At 53.1% G+C, this 23,450-nt stretch overlaps 1 protein-coding gene and 1 pseudogene across 2 annotated transcripts; both read right to left on the bottom strand.

Moving 5' to 3' along the window:
• Window positions 1-4,763: 4,763 nt before the first annotated feature.
• TEKT4 (tektin 4) lies at window positions 4,764-20,983 on the bottom strand. Of its 2 annotated transcripts, XM_054475018.1 has the most exons (7): window positions 9,401-20,983; window positions 8,622-8,784; window positions 8,014-8,084; window positions 7,496-7,639; window positions 6,576-6,798; window positions 5,849-6,003; window positions 4,764-5,035 (listed from the first exon to the last, which is right to left on the bottom strand). In XM_054475018.1, the coding sequence occupies exons 1-7, from the start codon at window positions 10,057-10,059 to the stop codon at window positions 4,819-4,821; spliced, it is 1,632 nt and encodes a 543-aa protein (XP_054330993.1). In that variant the 5' UTR covers window positions 10,060-20,983; the 3' UTR covers window positions 4,764-4,818. The 2 variants fall into 2 exon arrangements, with proteins under 2 accessions (XP_054330993.1, XP_054330994.1); XM_054475019.1 differs by lacking the exon at window positions 8,622-8,784 and having other exon boundaries at window positions 9,526-20,983.
• On the bottom strand, window positions 19,211-22,965 carry LOC129030786 (ankyrin repeat domain-containing protein SOWAHC-like; annotated as a pseudogene).
• Between the last annotated feature and the right edge of the window lie 485 nt (window positions 22,966-23,450).

Here is a 23,450-nt window from a genome sequence, read left to right as displayed (position 1 = left end):
CCACCTCACTTCAGCCTGAGGGACAGAGCCAGACCCTGTCTCAGAAAAACCTAGAACAACAACAAACAGAGAGAGGAGCCTGGACGTATTCAGCTATATTAGTGTCCGGGGGCTGCTGTAGTGATGGTTTACAACATCAGGAATTTATTCTCTCACAGTTCTGGAGGCCACAAGTCCAAAATCAAGGTGTGGGCAGAAATGCGCTCCCTCTGCAGACTCTTGGGGAGGATTCTTGCTTCTTCCAGCTCTGCGACTGTGGTGCCTGCAGCCACTGGAACCAGCTCTGCACGGCTCAGACCTGGGTGATGAGGACACAGCTTTGTAGGTGGGCAGCCACATCCCCAAGGGGAGCCTGTGGGCCTGTGGCAGGGTTGGGGCAGACAGGGCAGGGACTCCGCATTGTTGCCCCTGAGCTCCTGGGGCTTGTGGAGAAAGGCAGATGGACACGCACATACTGTAGCTCCCAGGATCTGAGCCTTGGTTTCCCTACCTGTGAAATGGGCACCCATGGCAGCTCAGAAGTGTCTGGGAGCATCCCCTGTGGGGGAAGGTGGGGGGGGGAGCTGCTGGGGCACAGTCATGGGGAACCCCAGTTCCCCCCTCCATGTGCTTCCCTCAATGCTCCCTGATGCCAGCAGACCTGCCCCCGAAAAGAGAGGAGCGTTCCTGTGAGTTCCTTGTGTGGGGGATGGGTCACAGAGACTCTCCAAGTGCAGGGCAGGGTGGAGGGAGCCTGAGGGGCGGTTGAATGGTCGGGAGAAGAGCTCTCTCCAGTCCCTCAGGTCTGGGTGGCCTGGGGAGCATCCGTTTGTGCAGGCAGCTGGCGGAGCTGGTGGCTGAGCCACTGTGGCTCGGGGACCCCAGGCCAGGCCAGAGTAGGGTCGGCAGGGAGAGCAGAGGGTGAGTGTACGGGGCAGGACAGCGTGTCTCCTGGACAGAAACAGCCCTGGTCACTCATGGCTGCAGTGTAGCCATAGCAACAGGTAAGTGCTGCTGTACATTGTGCCCCTGGGGCTGGCTCCCAATGGACACCCAACAGCATCTGCCCCACTGTACTGTGAGATGCTGGCAGGGGTGTTGGGCACTGGGGGAAGAGCCTTGGCAAGCCGTGCCGTCCCTGGGCATCAGACCTTGGGCTCCTGGATGCCTGGGCTTATGTGGCCTATTTTTCCCGTGGAAGATGTTTGGGGTGCTCCCACAAAATGGGGAGGGCCCTGGGGAGTCAGGATTGTATTATTAAATGCAGAAAGTCTGGGGTTCCATTTTTAGCACAAGGCAGGCAGCCCGTGAGCCCCAGCCCAGCGGCCAGCCTGTGTGGGGGGGGGGGAGTGGGGGTCTGAAGGAGTGAGGCTTCTATTACCGCAGGCTCCACTGCAGCCCCGCAGGGTGGCCTGTGTGGGCTGGACAGCGGGCACTGCACCAGGGGCTCTGGCGCTGACCTTGAGCCATGCATCTGATGCTTGTGAGAGTGATCTCTAGGAACCACTGCACGAGGGGGCAGATGAGGGAACCCTGACATGGGACGGCCGAGGGTGACCCCGACACGGAGGGGGGCAGCTATGTCCAGGCTCCACTGGATGCCTCGAAGGACAGAACACAGCTCTGACTCTAGGGTGTGGGGTCACTCAGGGTTAGGACAGGCTGGGGTTGGGGTAGGGCCATGCTGCAGCTGGGGCACATCCCACCTGCACCCCTCAGATGGCAGGGCCTGGACCTCTCCATCCCCACCCTGACCCAGTCAGTAACAGCCATGAGCCAGCAGCCTCCAGCAACCCCTCCCTCCCTGAACTGCCGGGGACAGGAGGGACCACAGTCTCTTCCAGGCGAGAGCTGCTGGAGCCTTCTTTATCCTTGCGCTAGAAGCCCAGGGTGGCTGGGCTGTGGGCCCAGTGTGGGGAGAGGGGCCTGAGAACAGCCCAGTGTGGGCATCCACCTTCCACCTTCCTGCCCACTTTGGAGGTCTGGATCACCCCCAGCCACTCTCCCAATCCCCAGGAGCCCAGAGGCTTCCTGGAGCAAGCCACATCTGATCTCCACCATGGGTAGGAGCTCAAGGCCAGGCCAATAGGGACTCCACAGAGGGGCCTGTGGGTTAGCAGCAGCTGCCAGTGTCCAGATGGCCTCGGGTGGGGGTTGGACAATCTGGAAGTCAGCAGGAAATTCAGCATGAGGAGATGGCCCTTAGGGTTCTAGCCCCGCAGCGCCAGGTGCTGGCTCTGCACTGAGTCATGAAGCTTACAGGCCAGGGGCGTTGGCCTCTCTCTAGCTGGGAGTGACTTCCATGACTGCTGTCATTAGCCTCCCCTGCATCAACATGTCCCTGGGGTGGGAGCACAGTGGGCGCAGGGACCCTCAGGCCTCAGTTTTCCCTGCTGTAAAATGCATGTGATAGTGAGGCTGTCAGGAGGCCTGAAGGAGTTAAAACCTGCCATGTGCTCAGGATGGCACCTAGCTCGGTGCCTCCTAGCCTGGTGCCACCATCTGGCATCAGAGATGAAACACTTCTCCCAGGCCCCCTCCCCTGGCACCCCCCACACTCAGCTGTCTATCAGCCACCCCCTCCAGGGTGGGACAAGGAGGTCCTGAGGCTGATGAGGACCCGACAGGGCTGGGCAGTGCCGCCTGGGCAATAATGGGAGCCTGAGTGTGGGGCCTGCATGGAGGGAGCCATTGTTTCTTGGGCCTCTTAGTGGCTACTTCCCTAGAGTCCGGGAAAAGTGCTGCTGCTCAAGAGGGGACAGTGCCAGCAGCTCCCTCTGAGGCTGGGGTGGGCGCAGCATGGGAGGGCCTTGCCCCACCCACATCCCATGGAGGTTTCTGGCTCTCCTGGGGGACTCCTCGCTACTGTGCTTAGGCTGGCACCGGAGCTGACCAGGCCCAGGATGGTGTTGGACCACCTGCATCCCCCTGCAGCAGGCAGGGAGGGCTCTGCAGCCACCACCCATCCACACCTGATTCCTCCCTGGCCATCGTGTCTAGGGTGGCAGGGAGTGAAGCCCCCACCCAACAACCTCCCCTAGCTCAGGGGCCTTTGAGTTCGCCACCATCTGCCTCACTGCAGGTTTCCCCTGTGCTGGGGGTGATTGCAGGGAGATAGTTCTCCGGTGTTCCCTGGGCAGGTCATTGCCTCAGCTCCTGCCTGGTGTCCTGGAGCAGCTTTGAGGAGCTACATGGACAGGACACCAATTGTCTGCAGCCCCTAGGTAAGGCTTGGCTGCTGTGTCCCACTGCTTCTGCTCCTGGCTGTCAAAAGCCCCATGTAACAGCATCCAGGGCGAATTTAAATGGCACCCCAAAGAATAAGAGTGGGTCTGGGTGTCACTGTAGCAACTGGTGGCTTGCGACACGTAGTGTGGCTTCCGTGGTGACGGGAAGTGACATTTCCCCCTGAATCTGCACTGGAGAGAAGGTTCTGGAAGCTTTTGGGCCCACCCTCCGGGGTCTGGGTCTGCATTTCTGAGAGCAGCCGGGTGGGCAGAAGAATCCTCGCTGCCTGGTAGTCGGGTTTGGAGCTGGGGAGGGCCAGGCCTGGTTACCAATGAGCCTATTGCAGTGAACCAGAGCTCAAGATAAAGTGAGAGACCCAGCCCAGACACCTCCTTCCCTGGTCCCAGTCCCTGTGCCTTGGCCTGTGTGGTGGAAGCCAGGCTCCCTCCTCCAGGAAGCCCTCCCTGCACTGCCTGCTCTCACACAGCCTCTCCCAGATTTCTCCCTATCCAGGCTGAGTAAGATTCCCAAGAAGGCTCCTCCACGAGGCAACTGCCTGCAGTCAACATTATCACCTCCCCCAGTGAAAGGCAGTAGTGTTTTCTGTCTTCAGCAGTGGCCTCTGGAGGGGTCCTAGCAGGTCGGGGAGAGAGGTCTGAGTTAGCCCCACGTGAAAGGCAGCCCATGCCTCTCCTCCTAGCAACCCCCAGCAGCAACTTCCACCTGGCTGACCCCACCCAGCTCACAGAGCTGCCCAGCTGGGTGTCCTTGTGGTTGATTGGGGGGAAGGGGCTGTTACCTCCCGGTCCTCTCCAGGCTGAGACAAGAGCCCTGTGGGCCTGGATGTTGGAGATGGGACCCCCACCCACATGCTCTCCGAGTGGATGCCCACCCTGGGCTGTTCTCAGGCCCCTCTCCCCACACTGGGCCCACACCCAGGAGGGAACTCCATGTACCCCTGCTGATCTGCCCATCTGAGCCTCAGGGGTCCTGGGCACTGAGAGCTGTGCTGGGCTGAGCTCGGGTACACACTGTCATTGGGGACAGAGAGGGGATGCTGAAGGGGGCGCTTCTGGGTGGGGCCTGCCTGGAGGATCACCCCAGCAGGTGTACCCAGCAGCCAGACAAGCTTCTAGCAGAGTAAGCGCCCTGTCCACGGGGTTATGTGAGCTGAGGCTGGGGGCCTGGAGGTGCAGGGGGAGGAGTTGGAGAGATGCAGAGGTCCCAAAGATGTCGCAAGGCCCTAAGACCCTGGTGAAGGAATGGAGAAGCCAGCACTGGTGGGGAAGTGGGGAGGGGGAGCTGGATGGCCTGGCTCTGAGCTGGACACATGGTCTGTGCCCACACCTGAGCTGTGCTGTGGAGCCCCAGTCCCCACCTGGGCACTTCCTGTCCTCTGAGGCACAGGGATTCCTGGTCCTGGGCTCTGACCTCTCATCTCCAACTGTTGGGATGATGAGTCCATAGGCACAGCCAGCCTCACAGGGGACCCAAAGGCCAGTTCAGATGGACAGCAACTCGAGGTCCCACCGTGCACACACACACACACACTGTGTAGAAAGCTAACGCGCTGTTTATTTGGGAGATGGGGGGGAAGCACTGTGCCGCTGCTTACTGGTAGCCAGCCAGCTGCAGGATGGTGGGGTAGCGAGTACGATGGGCCATGCACTTCTGGCGGTCGATGAAGAGACTGTTGGTCAAGGCAGCGATGTCCTTCTCCAGGCTCATGTGGGTGTCCTCGAGGTTGCGCAGGGACTGCTCCGCTTCTAGAAGCTTCTCCCGCAGCGCTGTGAGGGACATGTTCAGCTCCTCCACCTCACTCACCAGCCTGGGGGTGTTGGGGGGTGTGAGCTGGGGCTGGGGAGGGCAGAAGTATGCACCTACTGGGGTGCAGGGGACCCAAACCTCCCAATGGGAGCTGGCAGGAGGTCCTGGGAAGACTCCATGAAAGGACCCCACCAGGAAAGCGGCTCTAGGGCAGAGCATAAATTACGAGGGTCCTCCCAGGGAGCGCGGGCCTGAGTGGGAATGAGTGACCCGCGTGCAATCTCGACCCTGGCAGGACAGGACCGGCCTCAGCCGACCAGGCTCAGTTCGTTCCAGTCCTGATATTTGATGGAAGGAGTCCCCAGTTCCTTGAAGGAACTGAGAGGCAGGGAAGGAAGAAAGGTACTTAGACTCAGAAGGGGCCACCAGGCATCTGTTAACAAGGGAAACAAAAGGATGGCCCATCTATGTCTCTAGCCCAGGCGTAGGTCATACTTTCCACCAGAGGTGTGGACAGCACCCTCAGGGCAGCAGGGAATGGCTCTGCCTGGCCTCTCTGGCCCTGTGGCCTCCTGGAGCTCACCTTGTCTGAAGGAGCTTCCTCCCGGGAAGATGAGGTAGCACAGGGTGGGGTGAGACCGTGTGCGCACAGGTCCCTGGCACTGGGAGCCCCCCGACCCATGACCTGCCCAGTGTCATGTTTATGTCTCTGTTTAAGGCATGCTTGCGTGTTGCACGTGGCCCCAAAGTCTCCCTCCCCTCTCAGCACCTGCGGGGGATGTGTGTGGGGGGATGTTGGAGTGTTTATTGGAGAGAGTCGCAGGGAGGAGGTGGACGGGGCCACCTGGGACTGCCTCAGAGGTCCAGGCAGCACCTGAACTGGGCTGCGTCGCGGCACAGCTCCATGTTGGGCCGGTGCGAGCGCAGGTACAGCCGGGTCTGGGCTACGTGCAGAGGTGCCTCCTTGTCCTTGATGGCCTGCCTCAGTGCCGCCACGTTGTGCTCCTGATCTGTGATTTCCTGCAGCGTCTGCAGACAGGACAGTGCCCCTTGAGCTTGTGCCCCCATGCCCGGGCATATGGAATGCCGAGACCAGGCTGGTCCTACCCAGGTCCTGGGGCTGTGTCCAGAGGGCAGTCCTGACCAGTGGCCCTGGGGAGGCGTGGATGAGGGGAACAATGTGCATGGGGCCCCCAGTGGGCTCTGGAGAGTCAGGCAGCCTGTTGTCCCTTAGCTCTGGTCCAAGAACCCCCATCCTTGGTGGTCACCAGGACCCTAATCCTGCTCAAGGACTGGGGACTCAGAGGTGGTAAAGGCCACGCTGAGACCCTAGAGTCAGAGCCCTGCCTGCCAGGCCAGGACTCTTGGGGACCTCCCGGGCGGTCAGTGCTCCCCAGACTACCTCCTGCCTCCATCCTCCTGCTCAGTCATGGGGGTGGCAACACCCGCCGATCATACCCAGTGTCACCTGGTTTTACATAGGTTTCTGGCGAGGTGACGCTTCTGGGGTCCCTCGGAATAAGTGGGGCAGAGAAGAAAGGTGTTGAGGGCCCAGGCCAGGTGATGAGAGGGGGCCGTCTTCGGGGTTCAGGGTGCCCCACCTTGTGCAGGTGGTGCTGCAGCTTGTGCCGCGCGTCCTCCAGCTCCTCACAGCGGCGCCCGAAGGCCAGGTTCACGGCGTCGCACTGGAGCCGCAGGTCCTCGGAGGTGTCTCGAAGGATGCAGTCCACCAGCACCCGCAGGTTGGCCGAGGCCAGGCGCTCGCGCTGGGCGCGGCACAGATTGTCCTGCGTGAACTTGGCCCAGGTCTCTGGGGTGGAGGCGCTGCGGGGCGGGGGACAGCCAGGAGAGGGTCGGGGAGGCTCTGCCGAAGGCTGGGGGCCCTGCCGCGCCCCCGCCGCGCCCCCATGCCCTGTTCGCACCCCCATGCCCTGTCCGCACCCCATGCTCCTGGAGGACCTGCATGGACTCCGATGCACCCCGTGCCGCCCCACGAAGCCCAGTTCCCCAGGCTCCCTGCCCCCGAATGCCCCCCGCCCACAACTCCCCTGAGTCCCCCCACACCCTACCCACCCCGGGCACTTAGTTCCCTCGTGCCCCCGCGACCTCGTTCCCAACACCGCCGCCCCCGAGGCCCCCTCTGCAGCACCTCCGGCCCCCGCAGCCCCCCTTCCCTAGTACCCAGCGCCCGCGTCCTCTTTTCGCATCCAGGAGTTTGCGGCGCTCAAGTGGGCGGTGGTCGCGCTCCCTCTGCTGGCCTTGGGCGGAAACGCAATACTGCCGGCCCATGGGTCTGACCCCACCCCACCCTGTCCTGTCTGCCGGCAACCAGGCTGTGCTTGCGCTGGGCACTTGAGGAGGTCTTGCACGCTTGCTCATGCCAGGGGCAGACAGTTGCCCAAGTGCTCTCGGGGGCGAGGGCCTTCGGACCAGGCTGGTGGAAGCAGCGCCGCTGGGGCCCCCAGGCAGAGGGAGGCGAGACCACAGCCAGGGCAAGCGCAGGGGCAGAGCTGGGGCCCACCTCTCTTGGAAGGTGGTGGAGTGCGGATGAGCCTGCACCTCGGTGCTCTGGCTGTGGTGGCGCCCGCAGGTCTCGTCGATGTTGTAGGCCTCCACCTTGTCCGACCAGTCCATCTCGCAGGTCTCCTTGTGCTCCCGGTTCAGTCTGGGGCGGGGTGGGGCAGGGCCTTGGTGTGTGCCCAGGGAGGGCCCTGCTGGGAACCCTCTGTGCTGCAGGCTGGGCCCCAATGCCCGCTTCAGGAGGGAGCTCTGGGTCGGCCTGTCCCGGGCGGCCCTCGTGCTCAGCAGTGACCAGGAGCTGCCGCCCAGGCTGGCAGGCTGCAGATCAGATGTGGCACTGGGCTCTGGCCACTCAACCTCAGGCTGGGCCGGAACCTCCCCCACCCAGTCCTGCGCTCCCACGGTGATCTGGGGCAGCCCCTGCTGGCTCTGAGTCTCAGGGTCCTGTAGTTCAGTGCCTTGCCCCAGGACCAGCCGTGGGTGGGTTCAGGAGCATCCCTTGGGCAGCCCTCTACCCACCGGATCTGGCTCACTGCTTGCATGATGGTTCTCTTCAGCAGCTCCTGAATGTTCCGGATGAGCTCGGCTTCCTGAGGGAGGAGAAGCCCTGAGCACCAGAGCCGGTCCCTGGTCAGGATCCCAGGAGGCCCAGCTGCTGCAGGCCTTGGTCAACACCTGAGCAACCACAAGGAGTAGAATGCCGGGCCTGAGCTCTGACTGTGCAAGTTCTGCTCTCTCACTGGGTTTATCTTGGGCTTTTGGGCATTCTTCTTGGTGCGTTGTAAGTGGGGTGTTTTCCTCCAGGGCCTTCTATGGGCTGCTGGGAAGGTCCCTCAGCAGCAGTTCCCACGCCCCAGGCTTCAGGAGTCATCACTGCTGCTCACTCAGTGCACCCAGGAACGTTGGCCTTCCCCTGGCCTCTGGACAGCCCCTGAGGACCCAAACTCTGGGGGCCAGATGCCCGCCCAGGCTGCCCCTCAGGGCTCTGTGCTGGGAAAGGCCATCCTCACACCAAGAATAGGAGAAGGACCCTGTGTTTCTTCTTACTGCCTGGCCAGTTTAATTTTCTGTGTGTAGGAACAAGCCTTTCCCCTGTGATTGGCGTCTTTGCCTCGACCACCGGCTACCTCGTTGTGTGCCAGGGCCCGAGTCCTGCACCCCTCTGTCCCTGGGTTTGCCTGTTCCTGCACTGTCAGTGTCTCCATCACTTGGCAGGTGCCCTTGTTGCAGGCAGAGGGTTTGCGGGAGCTGCAGGAGTTCTTGAGGCACAGAGGGTGCAGGGGGAAGGGCCTGCAGAAGTGGAAGGGAGGGAGGAGGGAAGGCATGAGGGGAGGGAGGGACTCAAGGGTTCTTGCCTGAGCTTGGGGTATGGCAGGAGACCAGCTGCCCCCACCCCACATCTTTCACGAATGTCTACAGGCGTGTAGTGGTTCTCAGGGAGGCCCCAGGCTCTGAGAGGTCAGAGAATTCTCCAGAGCCAGCATCAGGGCCAGGACTGAGTTACTGTCTCATCCTGTGGGGCTGCCCCACAGACAAGCTGGGCTGGATTGGGAAGTTATAGGGGACATGGAGGAGAGGGGACCTGTGGGTGCAGATCTTGGTGTCCCCGGCTCTGTATAGGATGAATGGGAGCAGTGGCTCCCAGCCCACCCCACCTTATCTGTCCACACCTACAGTGCTGGCCCAGATCTGGGTTTCCACCTCAGGAGCAACTGTCCCAGCCAGGGAGGGTCTCTGGGGAGATGCCTTGTGGCTCAGCCCAGGGAGCCCAGGGTCAGGATGACTGTGCCAGGACTCAAAGGGATTGGAAGAGGAGAGGAGAAACAGCTGCTTGGAAGTCAGGGGTCTTCTGGGGCAAAGCTGCCTCTTGTCACTAAGGGGCCGGATTTCGGGACTCGGGTCTCACGTGCAGAGGGCTGGGCTCCCGCGTGCTTGCAGTAGCCACGTGGCTTGTCCACGTGAACTGCGGTGGGTGGGTGGGGGGCTCCTCCTCTCTGCCCACAAGTCCCAGCCACCCAAGGCTGCTGGCACCTTCAGCAGCTCCGTCTCCACATGGTCGCGCACGAGGTTGGGGTGCTGGCGGCGCTCGCGGCACTGCAGGTTGTCAGTGGCGATGGAGAAGGGCACCTCAGTGGCGTCCAGGGCGCGCTCCAGCCGTTGCTTCTGGGCCAGGAGCAGGTCGGTCTCCGCAGCCAGCGCTTCCACCTCGCGCTGCAGCTCCGACTTCCAGCCGTGCGTGTCCTGCAGTCGCTCGCCCACCGTGCGCGTGGAGTCTTGCTGCGTGCGCTGCGCCAGCGCCTGGGTCTCTGCGGCCAGCTGCTGGCTCTCGTGCCGCTGCCGCTCCGACTGGTCGCGGTCGGCGAAGGCCTGGTGGTAGCGAGCATAGCAGTTCTGAAACCACTCCTCCGGCAAGTACTTGGAGGTGCGGAAGCCGGCGGTGGCCAGGCCGGAGGACGTGTAGGCGCCCGTGTTGCGGGCCACGTCGTACTCTTTGCAGGGCAGCTCGCAGGGCGGCACCGTCTGCGGGGCCGGCTCTTTGGTTAGGAGCACATCCGTCTGCGCCATGGTGCCTGCCGCCCACCAGGGCCAGGAGAGTGAGGAGTGTGTTTGGTCGGCCGGTTGTGGTCAGCCTAGTGCGGTCAGCGGGGCAGCTCCAACGGCTCAGTCCTAGAGCGGGACGCGGCTCCCAGTCGCTTGGGTGACACTGTAAACCAAGAGCTTCCTGTTGCCAAGAAACGGGATCTCTTCTCCAGTAGCTAGGGGAGGGGGCATTCAGGGCGGCGGGCAGAACTGCTCTCTTAAAGGGCCAGGCAGCCCCAGCCCCACCATCCCTGTCCCCGCCTCGGGGCAATCCGCAGTGGCCAAGGGTTCCTGTCACTTAGAGGATCCTGGGGCCAGCCCGTCTCCAGCCTCTGTGTCCCCCCCTTAGGGTTCAGGGTGTGGGTGGGGATCTACTGCCCTGGCCCCTTCCTTGGTTCATCCATTTGTTCCTGGTTTGCTCTCTGATCCTGTCGTGCGCGGAGCTCCGCGCTCAGGGTGAACAAGACAGAGGAGACTGCTCACTTGCAGCCCTCTCACGGCAGAGGGCTGTGGCTGTCGTGTGGGTGTTGGGTGTGCTGACTGGTAGTGTTACTTGATGCCGTACAGGTGGCTGCTCTCCCTGCTCTTCTGGCCCCAACAGCAGCGTGGTAGCACAGGGAGGGTCCCAGGCCAGGTCCCCTCGGGGGCAGTCTGAGGCAGTTCCTGCAGGGACTCTGCTCCATTTTCTCCTGGACCTAGTGCCGGAGAGCCAGGCCCTGGCCTCTGGCCTTCTCCTCCCAAGTCCCAGCCAGGGTCCCCTCAGGCTGGGCACAGCGGGGAGGGAGTCTGAGTGTGCTCTTCGCTGGGGAGTTGAATTCAGCCTCTGGGTAAGTGTCCAGAGTCAGACGCCCAAATCTGCCCCACAGGGCGGAGGCAGGTCCTGTGTTGCGGAGGCAGCCCTCAAAGCCACCCAGGGCCAGGCTGCCTGGCGGAGGCTGGATGGGTAGGAAGCGCCCCAGGACAAATCGGAGTCCCCCACACCTGGGGCCAGGGGAGCCCCAGCCTAGGCGCGATTCCCCACGCGGCCAGCGGAGGGCGGCGTTGGTCTGGCAGTGAGAAGCCTGCGGCTCCTGGCTCGGCCTCCCCTCCGCCTGCCTGGCGCTTGCAGTCCTGGGGACCCCCAGCCCCTCTGGCCTCCTCTTCCCTGAGAGCCCCCCACCAGAAAGTCCTCACTAGGAAGTCCATGCCCCTCCTACAGCGCAGGCCCTTGGGCTCCTGTTCTCTCCACCTTCAGCCCCTCTCCCACCACAGCCCTCACCCTCACTCCAGCCACAGGAGCCGGGCTCCTCCTGGGCCATTCCCACCACCCCGCCCAGGGTCTCTCCAGCCCCACTGTGTGCCGGCTAGTGCCGTCCTCCTGGACCTGACCTCCCCCGGTCCTAACTTCTCCCGCGGCCGGAACTCTCAGTCCATGCTGCTGTCACCACGGTGCGCCTGGTCTGACACAGCCTCCTGATGGGGCTTTGAGGACAGCAGCCTGGAGACTTACCCCAACTCAGGCCGAGCCAGAACCTGTGGCAGGCGGCTTGGGAACCTCTTCTAACTGTCAGTCAGGATTGGGAGGTCAGGGGACCTTCAGGGACTGGTGTGGTCTGAGAAACATCCTCGAGCCTCGCCATGACTCAGTTTCCCCAGATGGCAGCAGGCTGGAGTCCACGCAGGGCAGGATGCCAGGCTCCACCTTTTGTCTGGAACCTGCATTCACTGGGCACCTCTCTGTAGGCAGAGCAGAGCTGCCCGTGTTTGTCCCCTGATCTGCAGCCCCAGGAGCCCGAGAGACCACCTGAGCCAAGGAGAAGGCCTCTGGGCCAGAGCCCAGCTCTGCGAAGTGGGAGACCTCTCAGCCTCCAATTCCAGGTGCCCTGAAGTCGTTGGCAGGGGGTGCTGCCTGCTTGGGGCTCCCTAGACTAAGGGAACACACTCACGTGGTGACTGCAATAGGCCCTGCAGGCTGGGAGACAGGATTTGACCAAGGACGCATCAGAGATAGGAGACTGGGTCCTCACTCCTGCCAGCTGCAAACTCCCAAAGCCCCCAGCCCTCTCATGGGGTGAAAACGCCCTGAAGGACACTCCAATGTGCTCCCACCTCTGGGTTCTGCCAGCCAGAGAGTGGGACCCTCAGGCCACATGTGTCTTGCTGGATCTCAGCCTCAGGGACCCAGCGTGCTGGCAGCTCCCTGACCTGGGTCGGGGTGTCTATTAGAGCACCTTGGTCAGGACCCGGAGATGGGGAGGGCAGGGCTAAGAGCACCCCGGGCAGTTGGCATCTCCAGAAAGCAGGAGGTGGGGCAGGGCTCTGAGACAGATGTCCCTGTGACAGGGAGGATTGGAGGGATAGAGGGGCGTGCTCAGGGGCTGAGGGGCAGATGAGGCCACCAAAGGGCACCTTGGACACTGGATGGCCCCAGGAAGTCCCCTGAACCCCATCCTGATTGATCCAGGGCCAGTGACCTTGGCCCAGACTGCAGGCCTGGGGACTCGGGTTCCTTTAGTTTCTTAAGAAACTACTGTACTCCTTTTTGGCATAGCTGTACGATTTTACATTCCCACCAGTAATGTGTGAAAGCTCCAGTTTTTACTCATGCTCCTCAGCGTTTGATGTTTTATTTTTATTTTAGCCATTCTGATATATATGTGTTAGTCATTGTGGTCTTAATTTACAAATATCTAATGACTAATGATATTTAACATCTTTTCTTGTTCATAGTTAAATACCATCTGTATTCCTTTTCACATATCATTAGCACAACCGTGAAAAATCAGAACAAAATTTTTCACACGACTTCAAAATTTTTAGAACAATACTCAAGGGAAAAGGTGTTTATTTAGAACAGTGAAAACAATGAGACATTAACTTCCAGCTTAAATAAAGTTGATTGTGTGCATAAAAATGGTGAAAATATTGGACTTCCTTGGCAAAAGAAGAAAGGGGAAGACTTTATATTTTCTGAAATAATATTCGTCATTTGTCTTTGGTTTATTATGTGTATGATTTTGAAAAAATGCATCAAAGATATAACTTTCTGGTGTTTGCTTTGATATTATCCTTGCAAACAGAAAAGTTGGCACATGTTTCTGTATAAAACTGGTCAAAGTTGGCCTAGGAATGATGTTACATTGTACTTTCACTTTACATCATACTGTAAGAGTTTAATAATAGCTTAGGCATCAGCATTGATATGGACTTATTGTCCCTATTTAAGAGGTGGTGTGAGGTTTAGGAGAGTTATGTACCCTTTATCATAAAACAAATCTATGAAGCATTTACATAAAAACCCAGTATTTCTGGTTTCAAATTCAGTACTGTGCCGTCTGCTTGATTTGTTTGCAGGTTACAGATATTTTATTGCATAACTTCAATGAAATATCACAGTTGTACTCTTGACTATGTTTAAATCACAAGACTTTAATCTGCACTCAGTTCTTTTAACTAAAATCTTCAGGTTGAATATTAATTTCACTGAAAGAACATCCCTAGAAATTTCAGAGAGAAAAAGACTTTACTTGCAGAATACAATCTGCATTTGCTTTGACAACTAGTTAGTTCACATATGTAAAATAAGTCTACCTGTCTGTATGCATAATTAAGATGTAACAGTAGTGTGGTAATGACTTGTTAATTAAAGCAGTTAGAATGGCAGTGGATCATGGCACAATTTACCTTAAAAGCCATGAGCAGAATACATCACAAGCTATGATACAATAAGTAGTCATTAGGTTTAAAGTAGTTTCCACATATAAAAACACAAAGCATATTTTAGCCCTTTAAATGAAAGCTTCATTCAGTCAATATTGGTCTTCCTGTAGATGCATTTATGAAACAAAATCACAAAACATATAGCTTACCCGCTTCTCAAAACTTGTTGCACAGTAGGTTGAGAGACTTCTCTGCACCAGGACCTATTATTAAAACCAATAAGTCCACAGTGAAAATCATTTACTTGCCTGGAATGTCATCTGATGTGTCTGTTGTAGGCAGCTGTGGCAGTGGTGGGTGGTTTAGTGAGACGGACCCTGCCCACGTCTGCCCGTTCATCAGTGGCCTAGTGTCTCTCTGGCTGCACCTGAGAAGGGTATATAGGAGTTAACGGCATTAGCATGGGATTCAAAATAAATCATCTTGGATTCAAGCTTCCATTTCAGTATTCATTCCCAGCTAAGCTTGTGTAGCATGCTTAATGTTTCTGAGGCTCAATTTTAGTAATGGTAAAGTTATATCTGCCTAAAAGGGACACGTCCCAGTTTGGTGTTTTTTATTTTTATTTATTTTTATTTTTCTTGAGACGGAGTTTTGCTCTTTTTGTCCAGGCTTGAGTGCAATGGTGCAATCTCGGCTCACCACAACCTCCATCTCCTGGGTTCAAGGGATTCTCCTGCTTCAGCCTCCTGAGTAGCTGGGATTACAGGTGCCCGCCACCACACCCAGCTAATTGTTTGTATTTTTAGTAGAGACAGGTTTTCACCATGTTGGCCAGGCTGGTCTTGAACTCCTGACCTCAGATGATCCACCTGCCTCAGCCTTCCAAAGTGCTGGGATTACAGGTGTGAGCCACCATGCCCGGCCTTATCCTCAAAAAAGAATTTATCAAAATTGTGTGTGTGTGTTTTAAGTAGAGTAACACTTTATTAAAATGCCACTATATATGTTCTAACAAAAATCTCAATTTAACAATTAAATGTATGTGGGGAGAGGGAGAGAGACAGGGAGGGAGGGAGAGAGAAGGAGGGAGGCAGAGAGGGAGAGAAGAGAGAGAGATATCTCTGGTGTCTCTTCCTTTTTGGATGACGACCCCAGTCCTAACAGATTAGGGCCTTACCCTTTTGCCCCTATTTAACCTTTACCTTCTTAAAAGCTCCTTGTCCAAATACAGTCACACTGGGAGATAGGGCTTCAGGTTGGGAATTCTGGGGGGACATAATTCTCTCCAGAACAGACACTAATATCATGAGTGCTCAGGTTGCTAGTGAATATGTTCTTGTTAACAATTATTTTTGCTTTGCAGTTTTAGATAATGAATACTTGGATAATAAATACCCACTGTATTCTAATTTTTTTCAACACTTCTTACTTGCATGGATTCTAAACAAAAGTCCAATGTAATTCTTATGTCTGTTTCTTTGTAGACAATGTGTTTCTTCCTCTGTCTTATTTTAATATTTTATCTTTGTTACAAGTTTTCTACAGTTTGAATATGATATTCCTAGGTATATTTTTAAAATATTCATCCTGCTTGGTGTTCTCTGAGGTTTTTGGATTTGTAATTTGGTGTCTGTCATTAATTTGTTTTTTTTCCTAGTTAAAAAAATTAACTTTATAGATTTTACATTCTCAACTTTCAACTTACTTTCAAAATGAGAGACAAGACACCTAAACTCCAAGATTTCAGTCCTGAATGCAATAGTACCAGATTTTCAAGTTACATAAGTGAGCTGCATAAACACTACTAGTTTCAAGTGTACCCTCTAAGAAACACATGGACATACTTGCGCTGTTTAACCACATAGTGTCATATCAATAAACATCAAGTATCTGACATATATTTGTACATTAAAGGTAAACACAACTCTGAGTATCAAATTAAATTAGTCATTTGCCTTTTATAATCTAAATCAGAAACTGAAAAACTGGAAGAATGTAGAGGTAAGTAGCTGAAAATGCTCCACTTACTGCACACAAGCACATCATGACAAAGAACGCTAGAAGTAGCTTTCCTCAGAAGTAATAATTGAACATTTAAAATATTTTATCAGAAAAGTTAAAGCTTTTAGTGTAAAAAGCATGGTAAATGACATTTTAACTTAATAGTTAACTATATAGCAAATTACAGATTTTGAGCAATTAGTTGCCCACATTTCACCAGAACCTTCAGTGAAAGTGTCTACTCTCAACATTGACCAGAACCTTCCTGTTCTGAAGTGTTTACTCTTTAGAGTTGCTTTAGCTTTACGTATCTGTAAAACCTAAGATTCCTCAATGGGAAGTTACAGCTTATTCTGTACTAGATACACATAATATATATAGATTTAGAACAAATGGATGCTTTTCAACTTCAAAAGTATTTTAATTTACACAATATTAGATTTTTTTCACCCATGTGTATGCATAACAGTGTTTCCCAAATGCACAGGGTCCACTTCCATAATTCCAAAGCAAAAGTAGAGGCATACAAATGGATAATAGTTCATAGTTTTATGCCTTTTTTTAACCTATCTTTAAAGAAATTCAGTTGCCATTTAGACAAAGATGTGATGAACTTGTAACAAATTTCTATGACTTGGAAAATTAAAGGTCTAAAAATCCTAAATGTTGTAGCTCTGGGCACTTTGCAATTTGTGCTTGGGTTCACTCACCCTGTGGTCCGTGAACTCCCTTATTCTGCAAGCTGTAGGTACTTTCAGCAAATACGAGACTCAAAAGACTAAGGAAGGGCTTGTTTAAATTAGTTCCCCTAACAGTTGATTCTAACCTTGCAATGAACAGATTTAATATACTAGTGAGTTAAATTTTAAAGTAATTATAAAGCCATTTACTCTATCATAAATGAATGAAATGTAAGAACCACACTTAAAACAAGTCTTTCATTTTAATGGTATCTTTCATTTATATACAAAGGAATTCACTTGCCAGCAGTATTTAAATATAGAAATAGTCTCGTCTTTTCTCTAGTTCCTTTTATAAAGCAGTGCCATTTCTAACTGGGTGTATTTGTTACCCAGCTTTTCAGCAACTACACTATAGGTATCTAATAGATTCAAGAAAAGATTGGAAAATTGAGAAGATTTAGCGTTTTAAACATTTGAAAAATGTTGCTACAAAGCATAGATTATGAATGCGTTAGTAAATTCACACCTTACGTGAGAATCATTAAGTTGGTTCAATAATTGTATCACAGAAGTATGGGCTCACTAATATTTAAGCCAATTTATGCTAATTAAACCAGAAAGTTTCTGTAGGTAATTCAGCTGTAAGCAGCATTTAATAGGGTTATGCCAAATAGAACCAATGGTTATATAATACCCAGAATATAAACCTCAGCAAATTCAAACTTTTAGAATGGCAACACAAGTGAGAATTAGAATGAGAGGCAATATTTCATTTAAAAGTACCATAGGCTGCTAAGAGTGTTCTTTTCTTTTAAAAATTTGTGTGGTTGTTAATGTACCTTAACACCGGTCCTCCTTGACAGTGGTGTTAGAGATGGTTAGGTGGAACCTATATTACGGAAGTCAGTGTTGCCCATTTCTTTAGTTCAGTGATTAAAATTGAAATTGCTTTGACAAAACAATTGAACTGCTGCTTACAATACAAATAGAATACCAACAGGATTCCTATTGTATTCACATTATTCTCTAATTAGTATTTTTGCATTTCGACTCTGACCTGACCTTCAGTAGTTCCTTTATTTTTATTTTCAAACATTTTTGTGAGCATATAATAGACATATATATTTATGGGGTGCATGAGATGTTCTGATACAGGCATGCAGTGTGAACTAATCACATCATGGAGAGTGGGGTATCCATCCCTTCAAGCACGTATCCTTCGTGTTACAATCCAATTACATTTTTTTAGTTATTTTTAAATGTACAATTACTAACTAGAGTCCCCCTGTTGTGCTATCAAATAGTATGTCTTATTCATTCCTTTTGCCTATTTTTGTACCCATTACCCATCCCCTGCCTTCCTCCCCAGCCCCCTAGTACTTACTATGTCCATGAGTTCAATTGTTTTGATTTTTAGATCCCGCAAATAAGTGAGAACATGCAATGTCTGCCTTTCCGTGCTTGGCTTATTTCCCTTAACATAATGATCTCCAGTTCCTTCCCTGTTGTTGCAAATGACTGAATCTCATTCTTTTTTAGGGCTGAATAATACTCCACTGTGTGTATCTACCAGATTTTCTTTAATACATTAAGCTGTTGATGGACACTTAGGTTGCTTCCAAATCTTAGCTATTGTCAACAGTGGTGCAACCAACATGGGAGTGCAGATAATTTCTTCGACACACTCATTTCCTATTTTTGGGGTATATACCCAACAGTGGGATTGCTGGATCATGTGGTACCTCTATTTTCAGTGTTTAGAGGAACCTCCAAACTGTTCTCCACCGTGGCTGTACCAGTAGTACCTTAAAATGGAAATGCAATTGGTAAAAGAACAAGGCAGCATGTAGTACTTGCACTTACAAATACTACCAGTTTCGTAACAATTTGCATTTTTTTTTTGTTCTTGGAAGAGTAACCACTTAATAAAACAGATACATAAAAGCACAATATTCCTTCCTTTGCAGGGCATCCAGGAATGGTGAAAGCAAAGAACAGCCATCCCTTCTCTTTCCCCCACTTCTAGTCTCCCGAAATAGGGACGCCAGGTCAGACAGGTGGAGGAGGGAAATGGGGCACAGGTCAAGGTATGATGAATCTCTTGAAATCTGGCCGGGCGCGGTGGCTCACGCCTGTAATCCCAGCACTTTGGGGGGCCGAGACGGGCGGATCACGAGGTCAGGAATCGAGACCATCCTGGAGAACACGGTGAAACCCCGTCTCTACTAAAAATACAAAAAAATTAGCCGGGCGTGGTGGCGGGCGCCTATAGTCCTAGCTACTGGGAGGCTGGGGCAGGAGAATGGCGTGAACCCGAGAGGGGGAGCTTGCAGTGAGGCAAGATCGCACCACTGCATTCCAGCCTGGGCAACAAGCGAGACTCCGTCCCCCCCCCCCAAAAAAAGAAAAACAGTTTCCCCAGAATGCTAGCCTGATGGGAACTCCACCCCATCCGTTCCAACCTAGTAATGAAAATTTAGTTTGTCTTTTCTGGTCTCACTTCGTTACACACATCTAGTGTTCTTTTTTTGTTTCTGTTATTAAATTTCAGAAGACCTCAGCATTTTCTAGAAGAAATAATTTTTACCTAAATACATTGGACTTTGGTCTTAATTTGGAGGAATAGGATAAGTGGCCTTTAAGAGAGCGTTCCTACTCCTCTTCCAGTGGCTGCTCTGGGTCCCTGAAAGGGTGTGATGTGAAGCATCCCGGTTGTGAAGTGAATTTTGTTGAGCCTGTGTTTTTCAAGTCCGTTAGTCCTGCCCGAGACTGTGCGCCCTGGAATCCTTGGCTTCGCCTCTGGACCACCTTCAGCCAAGTGGTGATGGTGAAGAGGGTCCCCCCATCTTCCAGGACGTGTGAGAGTTTGTAGGTGATGAGATGGAGGGGGCACCTTTTAAATCTCCCAGTACCCACCCCCGACGGTGCTCTCCCAGTCGTCCTCGTCCAGGACTCCCACCAGGGTCTCGATCTCCTCTGTGATGCTCTGACTCACATACTGGGAGGCCCTTTTCCCAATGTAGTCCCTGATGTCCACATCGGCGTCCTAGGTCCCCACTAGCAGCTTCACCATCTCCAAGGTACATGGCTGCCAAGTGCAGGGCGTTGTAGCCCTGCTTGTCCTGGCCTTGCTGTTCCCAGGCAGCGGAGGCTCGTTGGGGAAGTTGACCAGCATGGCCAGAAGCTCCAGCCTGCGGTGCTAGGCGCCTGCGCAGGCAGGTGAGGCGGTGATAAAGCCCAGCGTGGCCAGCAGGCCGGCTGGCACGGGGGCAACCCCTTAAGCTGTCCACTCCCCATCGGAGGCCGAGAGCAGCCAGCCGTGCTCCCGGGTCCAGCTCACCCAGCCCCGCAGCTCTCCTCCTCTGCGGACGGGAAAGCCAGCGCTGCGCCGCCAGAGTCACTCTCCTCTGCGGTGCCCTCGGAGGAGGAGCTCCCAGGCTGCTGCCTCCAGGACACACGCTCCTCTTCAGGGGCGGGGCTCTGCCCCTTCCCAAGTCGCTCAAGTTCTAGCGGAACGGCCTCGGGGCGGTAGCCCCCCAGGAGCTGCCTCTGTCCGCCTCCTGGCAGCCGTGGGGCGGGGGCTCCTGGTCCTCGCTGGCCCCAGGTCCCGCGTCTGGGGTACGGTCTGGTGGAGCCGGCGAGCTCTTCCTGCGTCCCCGCCGCTTAGGGCGGCCCGTGCAAGGGCTGGGCTCCCCCTCGCCCAGCTCGGCCCTGCCTGTGGAGCGCCTCGGGGACCGCTGTTTCAGGGAGAGGATGGTGAATGCTGCGCTCCGCGTTCACGTGGACGCGGGACAGTCCCAGGGGCGCGGCCTCAGGCGGAGGCCCCGCCAGAACCTCTTCCTGAAACGCAGGTACTCGGCGCCATTGGCGGGGTCGGTGCAGTGGCCACAGCGTCCACCCGGAGATACATTTAAACAGTTTTATTCTCCTGTTTTTTTTTTTTTTTTATTCCAGAAACTGTTACTACTATGCAACAAAATAAAAATATCTAGTTTAAATAATTTGATACGGTCAGGTGGGGATGAGTGCACACGTGTGTGTACACACACACGCAGGCTCTGAATGGGATATTTTGGCGGAGCAGAGGGATAAGGCTTTTATTTCTTTGGGGTGTTGAGTTAGAATCACCCTTCTCACAATTAAATAATTTAAATCAGGAGTTTTGTTAAAGCTAATTTGTACAACTAGGCAACATCTTTTCCCCATATATTTATACACATATACACATCTCTAATACTTGCATTTATTACTTCATCTAAAAGAGCTTGGAAAAAGGGTCCTAAGTCTTTGGCTAGTTAAGGTAAAAATCTATATTTTAAAGTAATAAAAACATTTGCTATGGACAGAGACATGCAGACACTGTGGGTGAAGCTGATTGATGTTCCATTGAAGGAAATGACATGGGGTTTTCTAAGGGAAAGCCCAGCATGCTACAAGGAGAGGGGAGGTCCCAGGAGGGAATTGGAGTCAGCATTAGGATCTAAGTGTCATAGGGGAGTGTGTTCCCAAAAAAGACTATGACTGTTTCTGTGTCCATCCTGAACTGGTTACCATGAGTGTGTGTGTGTGTGTGTGTGTGTGTGAATTAAAAGAGGAGTTACATGCTGGGGCATTTCTGGTATCTCAACTGGCATCTCAGCTGCTGGTGATGATAGCTATACATTTTCCTCAGTATTCAATGGTGCGTATTTTGAGTTAACAATCCACCCATTGGCTGAGGCAGGTGGATCATCTGAGGTGAGGAGTTCGAGACCAGCCTGGCCAATATGTGAAACCCTGTCTCTACTAAAAATACAAAAATTAGCCAGGCATGGTTGCAGCACCTGTAATCCCAGCTACTGGGGAGGCCAAGACAGGAGAATTGCTTGAATCCAGGAGGCAGAGGTTGCAGTGAGCTGAGATGGGCCACTGCACTCCAGCTCGGGCAGCAGAGTGAGACTTGGTCTCAAAAAAAAAAAAAAGTTATTGTGACATGCTGTACACATTCACAAATTCAGTGTCTCCCAGAAGTCTGAGTTTTTTTTTTTTTTTTTTTTTGAGACGGAATTTCACTCTTGTTGCCCAGGCTGGAGTGCAATGGTGTGATCTCGGCTAACTGCAACCTCCGTTTCGTGGGTTCAAGCGATTCTCCTGCATCAGCCCAAGTAGCTCCTGCCTCCCAAGTAGCTGGGATTACAGGCATATGCCACCACACCCAGCTAATTTTTTATTTTTAGTAGAGTTGGGGTTTCTCCATGTTGGTCAGGCTGGTCTCGAACTCCTGACCTCGGGTGATCCACCCGCCTCAGCCTCTCGAAATGCTGGGATTACAAGCATGAGCCACCATGCCCAGCTAGAAAGTTTTAAGGCTATGATTATTAGACCATCACACACACACAAAGTACTTAAAAAGTCTCAGGAATGCTGTCCCTCATTGGCCTGGTATGACAAAGATAAAAAGAAGTCGGTCGTGAAAATTTCTGAATGTGGTTTAGGACAAGGAACCCCAGTAAGATTCAGAGACAACCTAGAAAACTGAAAGAAAATTTTACTACCCAAATCACCCTTCTATAAAAAGTAATAGAAGATGTCAAATATGAAAATAAAACTGTCCTCTGGGCCTTCAATTTTCTGTGTTATGGGGGAAGGCAGACAGCTACTCAGCAGTTATATCCCATAAGAATGGATAACACTAAAACAACTGACAGCATCAAGTATTGGTTAGAAAGTGGAACTGATTCTCCCAAACATTTCATTGTAGTTTAAGATGGCACAATCACTTAGGAAAATGTCTCCCCATTTCATACAATGCCAAATATATACTTATTTTATAACCCAGAAAATCCACTCTTATGTACTTAAATTCAAGAAAAGTGAAAATATTATTACAGAAAAACGTGTATATCTTATTTGTTTGTAGCAGGTTTATTCATGATAGCCTCAAATCAGAAACTGCCTTTGTGTCTATCAGTAGTGGAATGGATTAAAAACAAAACAAGCAAAGGCCTCAAACCTGTGGTAGAGTCATAAAATTGAGTATTACAAAATAAAATTAATGAATAATCAACAGGAGCAAAATGATGTGTCACAAGCATGTTTAGTGAATGAACATAAAAATTATATAATTTATAGTTTCACTTACATAAATGGTGAAAACAGACAAAACTAACCTTTTGTGGAAAGAATCAAAACCATGGAAGCCTCTGTGTTCAAATACTGACTGGAAATGGGGATGAGAAAACATGTTTCTGCCAGATCATCTATATGCCTGATGTGCATTCACTCGATGTATTTTGCATATACTAAACATGTTTCTGCCAGATCATCTATATGCCTGATGTGCATTCACTCGATGTATTTTGCATATACTATTTTTACAAATAAAACTGAGATAAAGGCAAAATAACTCAAGAGAAAATAGCTAGAAATAGGTAGAGTTGGGATAGAAGCCTTGGAAACTCCCCCTAACCTTGCCCGCCTGGCACAGGCCGAGGAAGGCCTGGGACAATGCTGCGAGCGACCTGAGTGAGGGCCGTCCAGGGGAGCCCCGCCAGCCCATGCTGGCGCCCGAGCTGCCCGTCGCCATCTGAATATGTTGCAAAGACAGTGCTGGCCTGGCAACCGGTGACACTCCACGCCCCACCCCGACTCCCACTTCTACCCAAGTAGCGGCAGCCCTAGAGACAGATGCCTGGGCGGCAGCGGTTAAGTCTGGCAGTTGGCCAGGCGGCCAAAGGACGGGAACTGGCAGTTCACCCCATCCCAGTTTCCACGGAGAACTCAACCACCATGGCCCCTGAGCGGACCCTCAGGCCTGGTGGACTGTGCTCTGTGCCCGCAAACCTGACGCCATACAGGGGAGCTCCGCCTTCCCGCGCCAGCGCCTCAGCTGCTGCAGAAAACTGCAAAACTGCAAGTTGCACACGGGCAGAGATGAAGGAGCAACCTCTGACCCTCCGCGCCACTCACCCTACCCGCACAGCTGCCACGCGGACCCTGGGGCCGGTGCCTGGGCGCCCAACAGGCAGTCCGCACAGCAGCGGCACCAGGGTGAAAACCTGCTGCTCAATA

The sequence above is a fragment of the Pongo pygmaeus genome, chromosome 12, assembly GCF_028885625.2.
Source record: "Pongo pygmaeus isolate AG05252 chromosome 12, NHGRI_mPonPyg2-v2.0_pri, whole genome shotgun sequence".
In the NCBI taxonomy this organism is placed as follows: Eukaryota; Metazoa; Chordata; class Mammalia; order Primates; family Hominidae; genus Pongo; species Pongo pygmaeus.
The sequence above is the reverse complement of the archived record's forward strand: the minus strand, read 5'-3'. Positions and strand labels throughout refer to the sequence as shown.